The sequence below is a fragment of the Osmia lignaria genome, chromosome 12 (genome assembly GCF_051020975.1).
Source record: "Osmia lignaria lignaria isolate PbOS001 chromosome 12, iyOsmLign1, whole genome shotgun sequence".
In the NCBI taxonomy this organism is placed as follows: domain Eukaryota; kingdom Metazoa; phylum Arthropoda; class Insecta; order Hymenoptera; family Megachilidae; genus Osmia; species Osmia lignaria.
Genome location: NC_135043.1, coordinates 3,195,401 through 3,214,812, shown reverse-complemented (window position 1 = coordinate 3,214,812; position 19,412 = coordinate 3,195,401). Strand labels below are relative to the sequence as shown.

General features: G+C 40.8%; 1 protein-coding gene across 3 annotated transcripts in view; it reads left to right on the top strand.

Annotated features, from left to right (window-relative positions):
- Positions 1-18,644, top strand: part of Rpb8 (DNA-directed RNA polymerases I, II, and III subunit Rpb8) — a 44,595-nt gene extending 25,951 nt beyond the window's left edge. For all 3 annotated transcript variants that reach the window (XM_034321132.2, XM_034321135.2, XM_034321134.2), the window contains exon 5: positions 18,422-18,644. In XM_034321132.2, coding sequence (XP_034177023.1) covers positions 18,422-18,539 — 118 coding nt within the window. In that variant the 3' untranslated portion in view covers positions 18,540-18,644. The remainder of the gene's footprint in view (positions 1-18,421) is intronic.
- The last annotated feature ends 768 nt before the right edge of the window (positions 18,645-19,412 follow it).

Sequence of the window (19,412 nt, the reverse complement as noted above, 5' to 3'; positions counted from 1 at the left end):
TCCAGTGTGGCGCGCGACGTGTTAAGATGCGCACAAGGTCGGCCGGGCTGTCAAAATCAGCTGACGCTCTGTCGCCTAATCAGCTGATCCTCGAGCCTCCCAGCAGGAGACTTTCCCTCGAGTGGCTCTCGAGTCATAGAGGGCGTTCACTGTCAACTATTCCACAAGCTAATCTTCTTCTTCGATTAAAACGATCAATTATGCTCTCGTATGGAAAATCGAAGAAATTAAATGACCCAAGTCTGTACGAATACTTACTAAATAGACTTCAATATAAAAATATTTATTAAAATTTGACGTAATGAAATATTCAATGAATGTTTTTATAAGAACGCTAATTGATTATTGAACGCATTAAAGATCTTCCGGTGCATTCATTAGATCATCGTGATACGTCGCGTGACATCACCCCAGTCATTACTGCAATTAATCGAAAAATGTTTGTTATTGATCCACGATGGAAAACGTGGAAATGAAAAATCTCCGTTCACTTGGAACGAGTACATAGGCGTTGACAAACAAAATCAACGACGCAGCGGATGTAGGCGGACCAACATTTCTGTATTCAAGGTTTCAACATTACAGTTGACACGTACGTGTCATTGCAACTAATATCCAAATGTACCCGTCGATATATTCACTTAGAATTCAAAAACAAGCTTATGGGTAATGTTTTTCCTCGTCGATCTCGTCGATCTCGTCGATTCTGTCGTTGGGACGGTAAAAGCCCAGGGCCGTCCAAGTTCCCGCTCTTCTCCCGGTACGTAGTAAATATATCCGCGCGACTCGACGGAAAATTTAACTTGGACGTCATTCGACGTTACTTTACCAGAAAACTCGCGCGAGAAGAGGGAGAGACGGGTGTAAAAATGTCGCGTTGTAGCGACGAGACACGGGGGAGCGGGAGGTGGAATTACGTAAGGATGTGCTGCAATGACTGCAAGAAATGCAGTATGCGCTTTTGGCAGGTTGGAACCATCTCGTTCTGTTCCTCTAATGGGCACATCTGATACGTGCACTGTGGAACAAATGGCTCCTTTGATATAAATATATTTTATCATTAGAGAATCCTAAAAATATATCTTTTATTTTTCATAATTATTTTTGAAACTTGTATTAAAAAGATTTTCAGTATTATTCGATACAGTTAGCATATCACTTTTATTTATTATATGCCTCGAGTATTTGTACGTTACTGGCTAACTGGTAGCCTTGTACTCTAGGTGCAACGCTATCCACATTGCACGTAGACAGTTCGGAAGAGCGGAAGAAGGAAGGGAATGCGTCGTGTCACGTAATTCAAGCATTATACAATCCAGTCTCGGACGTTTAATAACAGCTGATCATTTTTAGCATCCACCATTTTTCTCTTAGCGTATTTTATACATTTCGTCCAAACATGAAACTTCTATTCAATTCTACTGTTTATGATTTTAAACAAATTCTTTCATAATTCTTGGCGATATTTTCCAGTTCTCTTATTGTTCCATTTTGGAAGCTGTCCACGGTGTGTCGAGTTATTACCGGCACAGATATACACGAGTTGATTTCAAGTTAGTGATTGACGTCACGTAGAGACCGTAGAAGGGGTCGCACAAGATTCGAGAGAGTTATTCGATTATGTTACATTATGCCATATCCCGAGAGCGTTACAATTCCAAGCTTAATGTGTGTACTCGGTATTAGACATACCTGCAATTCCATGTTCAGTTCGGATGCGCTGTAATTCCGACATGGAAACACAGAGTACACTCACGATCAAATCGTGCTTCTCTAGGGAAAATTATATAGAGAAAGTAGGAGTTCTCAAAATTAATATTAAAAGTAATTTAGAATAAATATGATGTAATTTTTATTTATTAAATATTACAAACTTTAGTACATAACTGAGAAGTACGAATAATGAATTAATATCAATTCGTACGCGAGTGGCGGTTTGCCAAAGGAAAGTTATAAGTAATTAAAATTTCCGAAAATCGCGACTTTTTATCTAAGAACGTGACTAGTTCCGTTACTAGTGAATTACCATTCACTATTTTTTTTCACCATTTCAACAAATTGTAATTTTTTAAAACGATGAAAATACATATTATAGTGAATTAATTTTTATAGCTTCTCAGAATACCTCAAGTTATTTAGTTCAATTTTAACCGAAGTATTCTATTTTGAACAGTGTCTACTTACTTTTGCCTCTCACTGTACACATATGAGGCCCCTTTCGATGCATCGTCAGTCTCCTTCGAGCTCCTGATGGGGAAAGGTGAAAACCCTGGACATCACCGCTTTTCCTGGGGAGCCTACTTTGATCTAGAGTGTATCATGTATCTAATACCTCTCTACAAACGCGCATGTGGAGCCGTATCGGTCCAGTTTGAGGCGGAATTATTTCGATAATCCCACCGCGTATTTTTCGTTCAACCAATCTAGGTCAACTCTCTTCAATGATATTCAATCACACACACCTCTTCTCTCGCATCAATTTTTCTATGCGTGTACGCGAACAAAAATGATTCATATGTTTTTACAGATGTATTTAGTAGTAATTTTTGAAGGCTATCTTGGGTGGAATATATCAGGTCGTATAAAATGGAAGCATATATAAACAGGTGTTTGCTGTACAACATGTATCAGTTTCCGTTTTGAAACGGATGTTCGTCAGGCTCTTCTGGCCAGTTGTTCCCGGACACCACGAGCCCCAGGCTCACCGGTTCCCAGGGGTGACCCAGTTTCATTTATCCCCTCACGGTCGGTTCCGCACCTGCCTGGCGAACCTCCACCACCTCCTACGTCGTTTCTACGCTTACGCCAGAGAATCCGCTAGGCTTTCCGGATAGAGATTAATATCTTGCTCTCTGTTCCCCCTCTTTCATCCTCGGCATTCTTTGAAATTGAAAATTTCGAGCGGAAAGATGTTAAAATTGTGCTTGACTCATGTTCCATTAATCCCAGTTTCGTTTTTCTCTTTGTTACCCGTCTCGATTTGCTCTCTCTTTGATACGCGAAGGCCATACACGTGCTGCACGATCCTCTTTGTCCCACCACCGATCATCATCCTCCGAGTGGTGCACAAGCGCACCCTCGCCAGGAACTCTCTCCTGGGAAAAGGTCAGACAGTCAGAGGCCAACCTATGAAGTGAAATTAGGTCAACCCCTGACGGTCGCTCGTGCCTGAATCCCTCCCCGCTTCTCTCGGTCACCGAGGGAAGAGAGTAGTTCACGTTGTTGCGCTTGTTGTACGCGCCTCCTGTTGCCCGCAGGCCTTTTCGAAAGTGGTGTGTCTTGATAAAAGGGATGGGGACCAAGGGTAGCTTCAGTGGTGATTAAAAGAAATAAGTTCCGGGTTAATATCAAGAATGGAAAGGCAAGTTGGAAATGATCGCGAGTATACTTGTTATTATAGATAGTAAAAATAATGAATGGCATTTATTATTTGACAAAATTGTTCACGTTGGAAGGACTTAGTTATATTGTACATCAACGTTGTCCATAAGTTAAAAGCAACTTGTCGATATTCCATCATTTATTCAAGCAAATGGAAGCACAGCCTGAGGTGTCCTTGGCCCTATTACCGTGCAAACCATGGTACCCTTAATGTGTCCCAAGGTTGACCCCCGTTAGTATAACGACGTGTTAGTGTCTCCTCCCCCAGAAGCGAAGCTGATTACGGAGCGGAATAAGGGTGTCTTCCCTTCGATGTTCCTCCTTGACTTTACCTTTTCAACCTTGCTCTCTACCAACTGATAAATTTAACGAAGCTTCCAATGACTCTTTCAACAAAATCTCTTTGCCATTTCTAACATACAGTCATTCGTAAAAGTGTCTTTTCATGCGGACTCTTCCTAACAAGTCCCAACTCGTTAATTCAGTCACTTTTATCCACGAATAGCAAAATTTACATTTCGGCGACCAATTTGTGTATCCGTAAATAAACACAATAGGAAGTTCGTCCTCCGGTTCGCTTCGCTGGAAAACAGAAGGAAAATTTCCAGGTATGCGATAGGTGGGTTTAAAGTCGAGCCTCGAACGCGGAAACATTCGAGAATTCCCAGAGTTGATCCCGGTTGCTATTGACCGAAACGCGTGCTATTCCACCCCCGTCTCTCTCCCTCCTTCCTATTTCCGGATGGGATTACCGAGAGGAAGAGTGGGAATCACTGACGTCATTCTACGCGTTACCACCATAGAAAAGAGGTGATAGTGGTTTGAGAAGATCCACGTGGAGGTATACACAGGGGTTAAGGGAGAGGACGAGGCGAAGGAAATCGCGTGCGAATGAAATTATCTGTCGGGGGAAAAAGAAGAGCAGAATTTCCATGAAAAAGCAGCGGAAAAATCCTACCCGCCTTTCTGATTGGTATTCAAATTGTCGGAACGACCCAGCGGAAAAGGCGTTTGGATTATTCTGCGGAAAAATGGGACGAAATGAGACTTTCGAAGGAACATAACCTCCATCTTGTGCGGTGTTACATTAGATTGCATAAATTACACCAATAATGAGAATAGTGTTAACGAGTACTGGTGATCTATTTTTTTTCTCTATAATTTCCAAGGACTCGTAAACGACAATGAGATTGTACCCCGTGAAATTAAGGTCAAGTTAAGCAAAAGCGTTATAGAGGATCTCTCTCTCTCTCTCTCTCTCTCTCGAGCCTTTTCCACTTCCTGGATGGGGGTTGAAACAGGCCTGTTAGGCGGCTGCCAATCGCAGCCCTGCTGCTCGATCCAATTACTCGACCTGTCTGTCGTGCTCGAAAACGTCGAGTTACTCCGGCGCGTGTTGCTGTGCTCGTACACCATCGCGTGGAACATTACAGATAACATGAAACTAGATTAAAGCATAAAAAAGTAATAGATGTGTAGGAGGTTGTAAGTAGTTTCCGAGTTAAGACGATTCGAGGATAGATACTTTTGTCCGCTTCTTTGAAATGAAACGTGATTCATAAATGGGAAATATAGTCATACACAATGTGTGATAGTGTAACGTATGAACAAGTGATTACTCATGAGAGCTTATGATTTAAAATGTTACATAACTCAGTAGAAATAAAATGAGAGGTAGTAAGTTCACAATTGATTAGGACAATTTAGGTTGCATTTCTGACAATGTTAATATATTTTCAGACAAACGTGTTAAATTATTACAATTGTTTTAAATATCGCACACATCAATGTTCAGAATATACATATGGGTCATTTAAATTGTTCGGGAAATTTCAAGTCCTATAAAATTGCCGCTTCTGATTGGACATCATCGACGGCGTAATCCGATTGGTTCCAACTTTACCCCCACCACCAGCTGTGCCTGCTTCTCCAAATGAACCAACTGCGTTGTAATCGTTATTCATTCGCGTTCCTTTCTTTATTCCGTTTTCCCCACTCCCTTTTTCTCTCTGTTTTCTCGTCGATTCTGTCACACTTGGACGCGTTTATCGCACGTGCTGAAACCGTGACATTGAGTCGTGAAGAGCTCGTAACAGTTCCGGACTTTCATAGCTAGAATAATCGGCTGTATGTATAGTACGAACAGTAGTCGCTCGTGTGTTCCCGGGGCCACGTGTTGCTTCGGCTTCCCTCGTGCTCATTCGTGCATCTCCGCCGCCTCGCTCGGTTTCAAAGTAGAAAAGTTCGATTCGTAGTCAGACAGGGCGACGCGGCTTTCGTAGTATACGGTCTCGATGTTTCACGGGGGGGTTTTCTTTTTTCTCTCCAACCCCTGGGAATAATTTCGTTGTTGTTTACGAAGTTCTGCCCGGGATGTCTTCTGCGATTAATTGACAATCAAACTGTCCTTTGAGGTTACGGTCTATAGTAATCGACTCTTCCATTACAATTTAATTAAAACGCTTGCTCGTTCGGACGAAACGAACTGCGCAGTCACACGGTTTTAACTAATCCTTCTGTTTTATCGTTAGCTTATTTCCGACAAGTTATCGTTGTTAATTTTGAACTCGAACGATTCCTATTAATGATCCCAACCAAATCCACTCGTCCCCGTGAATTCTTTTTATATTGAACCAAGCCAACTGCGCACGACCAGCTTGTCGCCGAGCCAAAAGCAGAGTTTGCTTCACTCTCGCGCAAACAATACCTGGCTTTATGATAGATCCAAAGTTACCGGAATTGTGACGAATGAAAAATCACTGGTTTTCTTTGCTACCACTGTGGCTTATGTAATTTGACAATGCGAGACATCTCCGAGTATCATCCTGCTGAATTGTATTAACCTGGTTAGCATTCGATCTCTCTCACGAGCCAATTGCTTTGTGTTGGTCCTTCCTAATCGAGCTATTAATATCGTCCGTACATCGGGCCGATTAATATCGAGCACGATAGCTTCGACGGTACACTCCGTTCCCCGAAGGTAATCGATTGTCCTCCCCGTATATAGATTGCTCTTGGTGATTGGCAGTGTCTAATTTTGGATTTGTAGCACACAAGAGCTTTTCCTCGACTTTGTATCGTAACACCCGACGGGGTAACCCCGTATACAACCCCCGCATACGGTTCAATCACGAATGATCCCGGTTTCGTGCAACTCCGGTGCACTTTATATCGATCGAATCTGTTTGGGTTCAACGACCATTGAAAAAATTCGCGCTGTTCGGCTAGAGTGTATAGGACTCGTGTAGCTTTTACGGTCCACAAGTCGAAGGGTTAATTAGCGTACTAATGACCATTCCGACTGTGACACTCAGGCGCGTTTAATCCTGAGGTGACTCAATAAGGGTCAATTTTAAAATCTCGCCTTTCAATTACCATCCGAGCAAAAGCAAATGCGTCCCTCCGCTCTGACGATGCGAAAACTCATAATCATCCGCGGGACTTACATAATCTCCCGGCTGTGTGCCACGACCGCTTGAATTTAGTCGGCCATATTGGTGTGTCTGTCTCTCGGCCACTTGTATCGAGTGGAAGGGTCCGTCCCCGGTTCTCTGTCGGACGGTAATCGACTCTCGACGGTACACGTCGGGTGTTGGATGAGTGGGTGGTGTTACAGGGACGTGGATGTTGCCGCAGAACTAGGGAGGGGAACGGTGCGAGAAAGAGGAGGCAGAAGGTGCCTCTTAGTCCCCTCCAGTCGATGAGCGGCAAGTTGGAACGTAAAAAGAGGAGGAGAGGGTTAGGCGCAGTCGAGGAGGAACCAAGGGGGGAGAGGGTTAGTAGGCTGGGAGGGGTAGAGAGGTGGCACCACAGGGACAAACGGGCCGCGACCGAGAAAACGACGCAGGACCGCGCAGGTGCACTTTCCTCGCGCGGATACGTTGTGTTGTTTTACGAGACAACGAGGACTCCACCGTCGCGAAATACTTGAACGAGCGTTTACATAGAGGATAGAACCCCGCTATGGATCCCTTTCTGTGTCGTGTTTACGTTTTACCTCTCCTACCACTCTACTTCCTTGTTCGCGCTCTCTCTCTCTCTCGGTTTCACTCCGTCTGTACCTAATTATTCTACCTCTTTCTCTCGCGTTCGATCGTGTTCTCTTCCGATTTCTGTGTTCTCCCTGAATACTCCGGTCGCGTCGCGTGGTGTTGCGAGAACCGAGATCGTGTCGCGATAGCATATCAGTTTTCGCGTCGTTGCGCGTCCACTTCTTTAGTCCGTTAACCGTCGCAGCCGCGGTGTGTTGTGCGGTAACCACGCCGTGTGCGTGTACCGATCCGCGACGTGTTCCACGATGACGAAAGTGAATCCCACACAGGGTAGTGTGACGGTGAGAAGTCTGTTCGTTTGTTGGCAGTGGAGGAGGTGTTCTAAGATTAAGTCGCCGTCGGACCAGGTTCCGTTCACCTGGCAAGGGAGGCTGCTGTTTGCTCTTTATCATGTCTCCCTCTCTTTCCCTCCACTCTTTTTCTTCATTATCCCCATCCCTGCCTTACTGCTATTGTCTTTGGCAAGATTCTTACTGTTCTTGGATCCTTCTTGCTCGCTCCTCCTTCTTTTATTGTTTCAATTATGTTTTTTCTTTTTTAATTATTTTTATGGATGGACTCATGTTTTTGAATTTGAAAGCTGCTACTGATTTTACGATTCTATGCGGATAATGACAGGCAGCAGCCTCGCTTGATATGTTTGTTCATTTTGTGGTATTCGAACATGGAATCGATTACGCAGGTGAATATCGACGAGCAACAGAGTCCAGCTTGATGTCACGACCAACACGTATGATATATATGTGCTAATTTATAAATACTGGTCTAGGCTTACATGGTTTATCGTAATTTATACAATTCCGTGGGACTACGGTAAATTTCCATTAATCCTTTGTTGTTATACAGTAAACATGTTCAATTTATTTGGTAAATTCGAGTACATAGCGTTACGTGCGGTCTCAAAATCCCCGAAATCGTAAAAATTGCAAATACATATTTGTCTCGCCATATCCTTGCGTCATTTAGGGAGGAGAATATCATTCATAGTGCTTTCGATCAAAAGGGCGTTTCAGTGGTATAGACAAAAAATAATTCTGACTCATACCGTTACCTGCATATGAATCACCATGCTATGCCAAGCTTTTTCTCTTTCACGAATAAAGAATAAAACCGAACTTTGATATGTTACAATCTTATCAGAAGGCAAATTTTCATGATTTATGGAACAGTGTAAAAGCGAATGGGTTGTGTATGCAAGTCTCGCATGCTACAGTAATTGTCTAACGTGCATTAGAAAATCTTATATAAAATAACTTGGATATTTGAATATTTTTTATTGAGAACATATGTATGAGTTTCATTATTGATAGAGTCCTTGCCTAAAATCAGGCTTTTCTAGGAAAAATTATGTCTATGGAAAAATTATATCTAGCTCTTCCCCATTGGCATACGCGAGGAGAATGACAGCGTAGAGAAAGGGTTCTCATGTATGTATACATATATGTACACACATAGGGAACAGGAGCCGATCCAATCACGTGTGCGTAAACGTTTACGTGGGGCATTTGAATTGGTCTTTATTTGTTATTCATATTTCTCAGTTATATACTAAATTTTATGTTTTTATTTTATTTCTAAATTATTTAATTTAATATTAATATCGTCAAAATTAAGATTTTGAGAATTCTCTATTTTCCCTAGAGAAGCCTAATTTGATCGCGAATGTACACGCGATTGACGTGGACATTAAAAGTAAAAGTACGCGTGTGCAACTAGCAGGTGGCGCATGTGGTGACTCTTTCTCTCTCTCTCTCTCTCTCTCTCTCTCTCGACTCTCCCTCTTTTCTTGAGATCGATGGAAATTTATTGACGGTAAAGCGTCATGCGCATATTCAATAATTGGCACTAATTATATTTCGTGCGAAGGTGGTACGCGGAAACTACTGAAAGTAGTTTGTTTAATGCATTCGATAGCCATCCACCACCTTGAGAATCGATCGTTCCCGGTGTGACCTATATCCGGATCGTCACCTCCACCGGATATCCGTCGGAAAACACCTTGTTAAAGAATGAGTCTTAACCTTTTCTTCGTACAAGACATTTATGACTGAGTAGTGATTGAAATGAAATTTTTCAATATTGTTTATAATTAGGCCGGTTCTATAACACAAAATTCCAAGAAACCAATTAGTTTGAATTTTATTTGCATAAATATAAATAATTTAAAATATATAGAAATGGTACAGGGTTAGTGCGGCCTTCGTAAGAAGGATTAAAAGCTAAAACATAGAAATTCGAATTTGAATTATTAAAAATAATCATTAATTATTGATTAATGATTCACCTATGTAACACGCGTGTCCTAGACGAACCGAGCCGAGAAACGAGTCCAAATAACCATGAGCTTTTTCGCAACCCTAAAACACGCGCGTTACACACACCGAAGACCTCTCTATCACATACACACGCGCCCGCGCGGTATGAACGTGTGGATAAGAGTCTGACGGGTTGCGTATGTACCACTTCTCTGTCTTGTTTCGAGGTTAGGTGGACACATTTACGCCCCGTGGCCCAGCGCCACGCAGCTTGGCACAGCTTTTTTGGCCATCGTTGTGTAACACGTCGCCCGTTTGCCTCGCACGTTAAAGCGGTTCTACAAGCGCAATGTCGTACCGTCTCTGCCTAGTCGCGGCTAGTTCTCCTCGCGAAGTCTCAGACTACGGACTTTTAGCATTTTTCCGCGTACGCGATCGGACGGTCGTTTTCACTTGGCGAATAAGTACAGTGTCGGTCGGTAACGCGAACAGAAAGCCTCTCCATCGAACGAAAACAACTTGTTCGAGAGAGTACCCCTTGCCGATGGGGGAGACGTCTCGAGACCTGAAGATCCACTTAGGCACTCGTTTGGTTGGTGTATAGTTCATGGCTCTTGGCATGTATACCATGGGCCGAGTATACATAGTCTCGTTGGTTCGAATAGAGTGGCAGGTAGCACATAGTGAACCTTCGATTTTGGAATCGAATAAAATTCCATTCTTCCGAAGGGATCATTAGTTTCCTTATGCTCAGTGATACCATCATCGTTACATGTTTGGGATTCATGATTTCTCGACGCTTCCGTTATTAAAACAACGTCAGACCACAGAAGATCCATTCTATCGCCTCTGCGCATTATACCATTAGAGTGGAAGGCAGAATCGATCGTTAAGCTCGTTTAGCGGCAAAGTGATCCAATTACAACCGTCGCTGTTCTCCGTGACTTTACCTCGTCTGAAAATTACGTGGATCGTCCCGTTATCGAGGCACGCGTCATTCTCTCTTAGCGTTCAGTAGGTACATATTTTTGGGGATTCTAGGGAAAAGATTAAATAAGCGGATGGCCCATTTTAGTAGTCTTTTAGTGGAGTTTTGGAGTAAGGATTAGAAGTTTTGTCGAGGTACATTGTAATATTAGACACTTCCCACGTCGAAGATTCTTGGTAACTTGAAAAATTTACTAATTACGAAGTCGTTGATCTTTGTTCTTTGCACGAGTCATCCCAATGGACGGTAGCACGCACGATAGAGCAACGGCAATTGCATCTTGCACGTTCTCTTCCATTTGCTTTCTATCTTCGTACGTCGTCGACACGCATTATGGGAGACCGATTTGGCACATGCATTGGGCTCACTAGTTTCTGGAACAGCCTTCCCGAAATTGTCTTTCGCGAGAAGGCCTCTTGATAAGTCCCTGAAGCCTTGTTTTTTTTTATGTGTAGCTGGAACACCCCTTTCCAATCTGCTTTTAACAAACAACAACAAGAACAATGCTATTAATAGCTTGTTTCAGTTGCTTGCCCACCAAGCCCATCTTCAACATCACTATAAATAGTAATTCAGTCAGTTAGGTTTAATTTTCCGCTTGGACCTCTTTGCTCTTGAGTTCCCATCGCGTTTAGTGCCCTCTAGGTTGAATACGTTAGTCCTTTTCCAGGGAAAAAGATAGATGATCTAGGGGAAGGGGACATCATTTGCTTCAATTGTACTCAATGATATAAATTATTAATATTGAAATTAATATCTAATAAGTGGAATTGTAAAGATAAGGTTATGTCAGTGGGTTTCGTTAACGTAACGGGTAGCGTCACTAACTACTACCACTCGGAAGATCAGGGTTCGAATCCCGGCGAGGATGGGTTCCAAACGTTTTTTCATGAATTTCTGTAGTATATTAATTGAATATGTGAATTTATATTATATTTTATATCGCTAAGATCATCTATAAATATGTTTGGAGTGTTGAGTGCTGGGGCTCCCTGTAAAAGGGTTAAAGTTGTTATATCCCTTTCCACTATCTAAGTTTTCCTCAGCTATGCATAGTATTTCATAGCTTTAAAAACATTATCCCGCGGCCAAATCGGCTGAGAAAAACGGTTAGAAGGAACCGATATATGTATACACGCACGAGATTGTGTAACAAAGTAGTCGAAATAGAGGCAATGAGTGTGCAGCGCCGTTTCTACTCGCTACTGCTGCTGCTGCTCCTACGGTCACACGTCGTAGTAGTTCACTACAGTAGTGTGACTGACTACTTTAGTCGTCAACTAGTCGTCGCGCGTGTCGCTTGTATTCCCTGTTTGTTGCCGTATAATTTCGTTACAAGAACCGTGTGTGCGAGTGCACTTCACAGCGGGTGGTTCACTCTGTTAACGCGTGTCCATCGATCGAAATCAACTTTCGTGTCTGTCCTCTGTTCTGATCGTTCTTCTCTGTCTCAGGTTATGTTACAACGACGGTTGACCGCTCGCACATGTGTTCACTCTGTGAAATAAATTGGATTGGTTCGATTTGAAGAGTTGTGAAAATAGTAGTACCGTTTTAAGGAAGCTGTACATGTTTAGTGACGAGTCAATTTACACAATTGTGTGATGTATTCGTTGGAAATGCGATTCTCCGTGATTTATTCAAGGTCATAAGGTCAATCATAGAACATCTTTCAGATTGCACAATTTGTGGAAAAATGCTCGATACGTCTCGTGTTTCGATAGTGTGTGTCCAAACGTGAATTCTCGGTTCTCGTCAAGGTGTCGCTGTCATACACGCAACCAACATGCAATAGGGAAATCATAAGATGCATCGATTCCAAAACAATTTCATCGAAATAAATTCTTGCACGCAGTTCAGTCTTCAAGGTTGTAATTGTATAACATTAAGATTTCGTTTCGCATTCCGCGGACGGATGGAGAGGTTGCAGTCATCGCCGATGGTAGGCGCTCGATGGATTAGACGTCGTCACATAAAAAAGCGATCCTCTTGTTTTTCGACTCGCTTTTAGCACACTTCGGTGCTGCTTTATGTTTAATTCGTTCACGGATCTGATTTCTCTCGATTACATAATCTCGACGTAGATCGTCAACTACAATTGACTCTCGACGATTTTATTAATCGAAACATAGTCTCGAAGGAAGAAGCAGTGAATATTTCGAGCTGCGCTCGGAACGGTTGCGTAACGCACGTGAATTGCAATTGTCCCCCGTCGACCAGGGTAGTTGGGCGCATGCGCGACGGTAGTAATATAGAATCGTTAAGTGTTTTTAAATCAGTTTTTCGATTCTAACTACATATATGTATTATCGTGTTTTTTCTTTTACTATTGCACCGTTATCGCGTGACTCCTTTCGGCAACTTCTATGTACAATTGACTGTGTACGCAAGTTATATCGCTGCATTGTAAACAACGTTTAAGCTCGGGATTTTAATTCGCGGTAATAACCTTTTGTGACGTAAACACGTTTAAAATAAAATTTGCATCGGGAACATAAAAAAGTTTTAAACTTATAATTAAGAAATACAAAAATACACTTATAATGATTTTACGTTTTCATATGACGTCACGTGACGTAATGATACGTATAAAATAAAAATTTTTCTATTTATATTAGTGGTTGTTAATCTCAAGAAATTCGATAGTCGAATGTAATTTCTGTGTTAGACGAAAAGAAAACCGGCTTTTAATTACACGCTTTGAGATGCTATATTAACTGTAACTAATGTGAGTGCGTCCCGACGCCAGAGCGTCGCGGCACCGAGGACGGTCACCTATTATTAGAGACGTCTCTCCTCGTTTCACTCTTTAACGAAGGAAAAGTGGTATCAGCTGACAATCTTACTTAAATAAATCTATATTTATTTTACATTCGACTGTCGATAAAAAACGCGTAAATCAAGATACTTAATATATAAAATTTATATTTTAATAATCATACGCGTTAAAACTTCCGATAAAGAGATTTCTAAATTAAATACTTTAAATAATAGACGAACGGTTTTCAAAAGGAAATTCTATTAACCCTTGAACAGCGGATAAATTTTTAAAGAAATAGTGTAAAATTTAAAAAACAAGAATGACATGAGATACAAAATTAAATTATAATTGGGGCTCTCTTCATGATCCGTCGTCCGAGGGTTAAAATAGAATTAGTTTCAGTAATTAAGAGAATTCGTGCGGGATAAAACAGTTAACTTAAAAAAAAAGAGAACAACGAAGAATGGCAACGTGAAACAGAAAGAGAGGGAGAGAAGGAGCATGAACACGAGGGTTAAAGCGAGCCAATATGAGATTACGGGGCAGTTGGGGCTCGTGCCAGATGCGCGTTTACACGGGCCCTGAATACTGTAAATGCACTATCTGGTACGACATCTCTCCTGTCACCGCCACCAGAGTAACGGTCACCGAGCTGCTGGTTTTCAGCGGTGCAACGTTTTAAAAAGACTTTCCAATTGCATTACGCTTAGAAAATAGCCATTGTATTCCTTTTCACCGGCGAATGCTTTCCTCTGATAGACACAAATTTTCATTTTATTAACCTTTTGAGCTATACCTTGTGTTAATTTTTAGAACATATTACTTAGTAGCTCGACGGGTTAATTATTGCCTTAGAAGTTAGTTTTTTATTGCAAAAGTATTTGTAAAATGAACGCGGGACACAGTATGCATGGGAGGGGATAAACTGACAGAGTATATCTAAAAGTGTATCGCGATGAACAACGAGGGTACAGATTGCGTGTGTTTGTAAGTTCGCGTCTCTATCCTCGTTTCTGTATCATCCCAGCAGAAAAATCCACACGTCGGCCACGACGCGCCACGGTGTCATTGAAAAACATGAAGTTACAATGTCACGTGTTACGTCACGTTCGCGCGAAGACACCCGGAATCAGTGAACAATTGGATACGTAAAAGGAAGCACGGATCGCGTTACTAGCAAAGTGTATCGTGTTCGGTTCCGGTATGATGTTACGTACGCGCCTATGTCTCGTAAGAAGTCAATCGATCATTCATTGCACGGTCATTGTTTGTTTGCTTGATGAATTTGTTAATTGTCAAGAGCGTATATATTCTGAAAAATGAACTCGATTCAACATACATTGTAACGAATCATTCAATAATTGCGATACTTATATTTCTTTCTTTCAGTCTTATCATTTAATGTTGATACACCCGCGATCAAGTCAGGCTTCGCTAGAAAAACTGGCTATATAGAGGAAACAGAAGTTTTCTATATGCTAATTTTGATAATAATAATATTAAAAGTGATTTAGAAACAAAATAATATAATTTTTAGGTATTGAATATCATAAAATTAAGTATATAACTAAGAAATATGAATAACAAGATAGATATCAATTCAGTTCTTCTGCGCACACGTTTCTGCGCAAGTGCTAGTGCGCCACGGGCCTACATATATATGTATATGAGGCCTCCCTCGTGCTGTCACTTTCTCCGATGACGTCTAAGGGGTAGGGTTGAGAGTCTAGGGCTCCTCCATCATTCTTCCTGGGGAGTCTGATATGATCGCGAGTGTACTATAATTGATAACGTCTTATTAATCGATAGTAGTATGTATAATGAAACAATAAAAAGACTCTTAGAATAAATATATCGGTAATGAAAAAAAATATACATATCAGCCTATCGGCACTTCGGTATATTATCGATGAACTATGTATTTGGATATTGTGTAGCGATAAATAAATATTTATAAAGAGATCGAAATAATTCAAGTAGTGATCTAGGATTAATATCCTCAATATTCAAAGACGCAATGCACCACCATGTCAAAATTGGTGCACGCATCAAAAACGTCCAAACGCGTGCACCAGGTTAAAATTGGAAAGTAGAATGAGGATTGCGAAATTATAATCTTAAATTAGATCATAGAACATCCGCTGAAGAAACAGGTTCCAAACACGTGCACACATTTTTCATTGAATACGAAAAAAAAAAAAATGGTGTGAATACTGGTGGAACCAGTGGCGTTACATGACAAACACCCGCATACCAATTTTATTTGGTACCAGGTAAACCTGTATGGTTTTCTCCTTAAATACCATACAGAGAGTGCTTGTACACACGTGGTCCACAGTCTGTTGCAAACTACTAATTTTTATCTGGATCATAATTGATCCGTCATCCGAGGGTTACCACATTTTTACATACAAGTTAAAGAGAAATTCGACGATAATGTAATTTGACTATCGCCAATAATAGGCTATGTTTCATACATATTGTGAACCACGTGTAAATTTACAAATGGTAATGTGGAAACCTGTTCATACCGCTGCACATAAATCCTTGTTGCTGATCAAGAATTTCACCAAGTGGCAGCCTCTCCCGGAGTCATACGAAAATCAACGCAGCTTTCAACTTCTCTGATATATTGTATGATGGCGTCTGTGTGTAACGTATTCTTGGAATGCTACTACGTCTCGAAACAAGTCAAATGAAAGTATTCCTCGCGGTCGACTTGTTTTTCTTCCTTTTTTTATCGATCCTCGCGTACACAACAATATATTTATATCCCCTCAACATTCGTTCACTGTAGCCCTTTCTGTCTGACGCGTTTTAAGTTATGTAAGACTTCGTGTCCCATTTCGACAAGGGCGTTTACGATTCATCGCAAAGCTCCTCCTTAATGCTCCTAACTTTTGGTTAATTTTTTATTTTGCATAGTAGCCAACCTGTTCTATATGGAATGGGTGAGAGTGTACACTTGAGGGCAACGTAGGCCTCCTTTGAAGAAGCCCACCACCATTTGCCTTTCTAACCTAAAATTCTTACTTATCCTCGCGTACAGTGTAAAGAATGTGGATAATTAAAGACGAATGCTGGGAGCATTTTTTTCTTCAATTAAGAGAAATCTAATGACCGTATGTGAACCTTCTAGCGGCCGCCATAGGTGGAACCACATGCGTTCCTGCGGAGACTTAGAAAAAGATCTTTCCATATTAATTAAATAATAAAAAAATACCTTTTTTTGAAACCTTTAAATTGCTAGTAAATTAAGATGTGGGTTATGCCTGTTGTCGTCGTTAGATTTACCGCAAGGTTCCAACGTTTTTATCTCACTGACCATTGTAATTATAATGACAATAAAAATCATGCTGTGCTGCATCCTTCTCATCATTTCATTCTCATACCGTCACCTTTAGTCGTTACTTCTTAGAAACGCTGATTTCAGTAGCAAGTCATTCTGAGGTCACAGGGAATACGCCTTTTCTTTACTCTTTGTTTTTTTTTTCCTCCATTCAAGATGAAAACGAAACCACCATTCGTGTAGTTCGTTCGCGACGCGCGCAGATATCTGAACGAAAGCATCATTATTATGTACATATTTTATGCAAGACACGTGGTTTTCTTTTAAGAATAGAATACACGCTTGTGCATTCAAAAACTGTTGGTTGCGTATGCCTCCAAAAATTTATATTTTGAAATTCGAATTTTCCGCCGCGAGCTTAGAGATTCTAACCTAAAAATATATATGAACTTAACGTCCACAGTGGTGGTATTAATAGTAATAGGAATAAAAGATGATTGCAAAATCTTGTTACAAGTCGTGTACCACTGTCAATGTTATTTGAAAGTACAAGTTGCCCAATATTTGCAAAGTTTATAATAGAGATACATTTAATTCAATAAGAAACGAGGAGGAGGGGGAAAGCAAAGAGGGAGGATAGATGAGAGGAACAGAAACCCAGAATACTTCGGTTAAAAATAATCAGCTCTTACTGTGGATGGTCAGAAATTCGGGAGCAAGGTCAATCGATAGCGGCGCAACTTCCTAAACATGTGTATAAATATTCCACCGGTTGTTTAAATATTCTCTGCTCCAATCGTTTGCAGTATTCTCTCTCAAAATAATAGCATAAATAATTCCTTCTGTTCAATTAAAATTTGAAAATTATATTAACGTATATGTGTAACTGATACAGTGACCATTTTGTTATGTTAGGCAGTAAGGTGAGATCCATAAGACCTCACAGAAATTTACAAATATTTAATTTTTTAATATTTAGAACAAAGTTCTATAATTATGTCGATTAAAGTATAGTAATTTTGTAATTATTTGCGTATCGTTTTAGGGGTATTACGAAACTCGGAAAATGTACATGATACATAGCTTATAATACTAATCTCAGATGCCCAGAAGCTGCGTTTCTATTGTTGAGTCAACGCGGAATCACGCGGCCGGAAGAGGGGAAGGAAGAGCGCGGGAAGAAACCTTGGGAAAATAATTCTTGCGATTGGCATGTTGGCAGTGTTGTTAGCTGGTTGTGTGGCTATGTTGTGTATACGACCGCTATCGGCACTGCAATTATGACGATCGCAGATCTACGCCCATACTGCGGTTGAAGAAGATATACATCAGTAAACACCGTAAAAAAAAAAACCGATAAACTTCCATCTATAATGATAAATTTAATAATAAAAGTACTACTGAAGTGTCAAATCTACCGAATATTAACGTTCCCTAAAATTAAAATATCCTTGGGGGTAATGAGTAATCTTGAGTCTAGGGTTCCCTAGAACTAGCCCACCCTAAAATTCTCTAGGTCCCCAATTGTTCTGAAGTCTTAGAGTTCTCTAAGTTCGTTAGAACTTTTTCTGCAGAATGAAGTGTTTTTCCGGTGATCAGGGAGAACATAGTCACAGGAAAATTTGCGTAACCACTTGTGAAATATATAAAAATGTTTTTGTTGAAATAACATTTGCCATTTCTTTTCTGTTACAGATCCGCTTACGTATCCTTCGGAGGACTACTGATGCGGCTACAGGGTGACGCGAACAACCTACACGGTTTCGAGATTGATCAACATATGTACCTGCTTATGAAGAAATTAGCGTTTTAACTGCGTTACACGTTGCACACGGAGTGTCAATCGAAGCAAACTTACATTAGAAATGAATTTGTAATTTTAAGAGAGAGTTTATTATTACAAAGTTTGTACTAACAGTTTATTGGTACACGCCTACATTAAAAAGAAGTCTTACATTCAATGAAAAATTTCAAGCACTGTCACTGCCACTACAGTATTTGTGACACAAAATAAATAAAAATATTTTTCCATCTATGAAATACCTCCTTAATCCCTGATATCTCTAATGAGTTACTATTATCCATCAAAATTTGCAAGAAAGATCAATAGAGAACAGTATTTTGTAGTTGCCTATTGTCTGAATGATTCCACCTCCCCTTATCTCGATAGAAACGTAACATGCTTAAGGAAAAGAGGAATAAAAAAAACAAATGAAGCGCCATTTTGGAGAACATAGAACCGAGATTAAACACGTGATCCAATTGAAAGGCACAGCATCAAGCGCAAAAATGAGACGAAACGAATGCATAATAGACATTCCTGCTAAAAGGGAAGAGGCAACTGCTAATTTATGTAATTAAACTTGTGGTATTCCTGACCTTGTATGGTTGAATACAAGCTAGCTAAAGCTGGCTTGAACAATGTGGTATAAGTGCACTTGGCGTGGGCTTGTCTAGAAGGCAGCCAACATGGCGGATCGATATTGCATAACACGTTGTGCAGTAGAGATGGCTGCCACTTAATAAGGGTCTGATCCTAAATAGATTGGCCCAATGACATATAATTCGCTTTTATCTGGCCGCTCGTACCAAGTTGTGTAACACTTAGAAAAGCCAGAGACCGATGTAGAACCAAAATGCGTTAGCTGTCGGTGATAGGAATATTCGTCCATCTTGTGGAATAAAG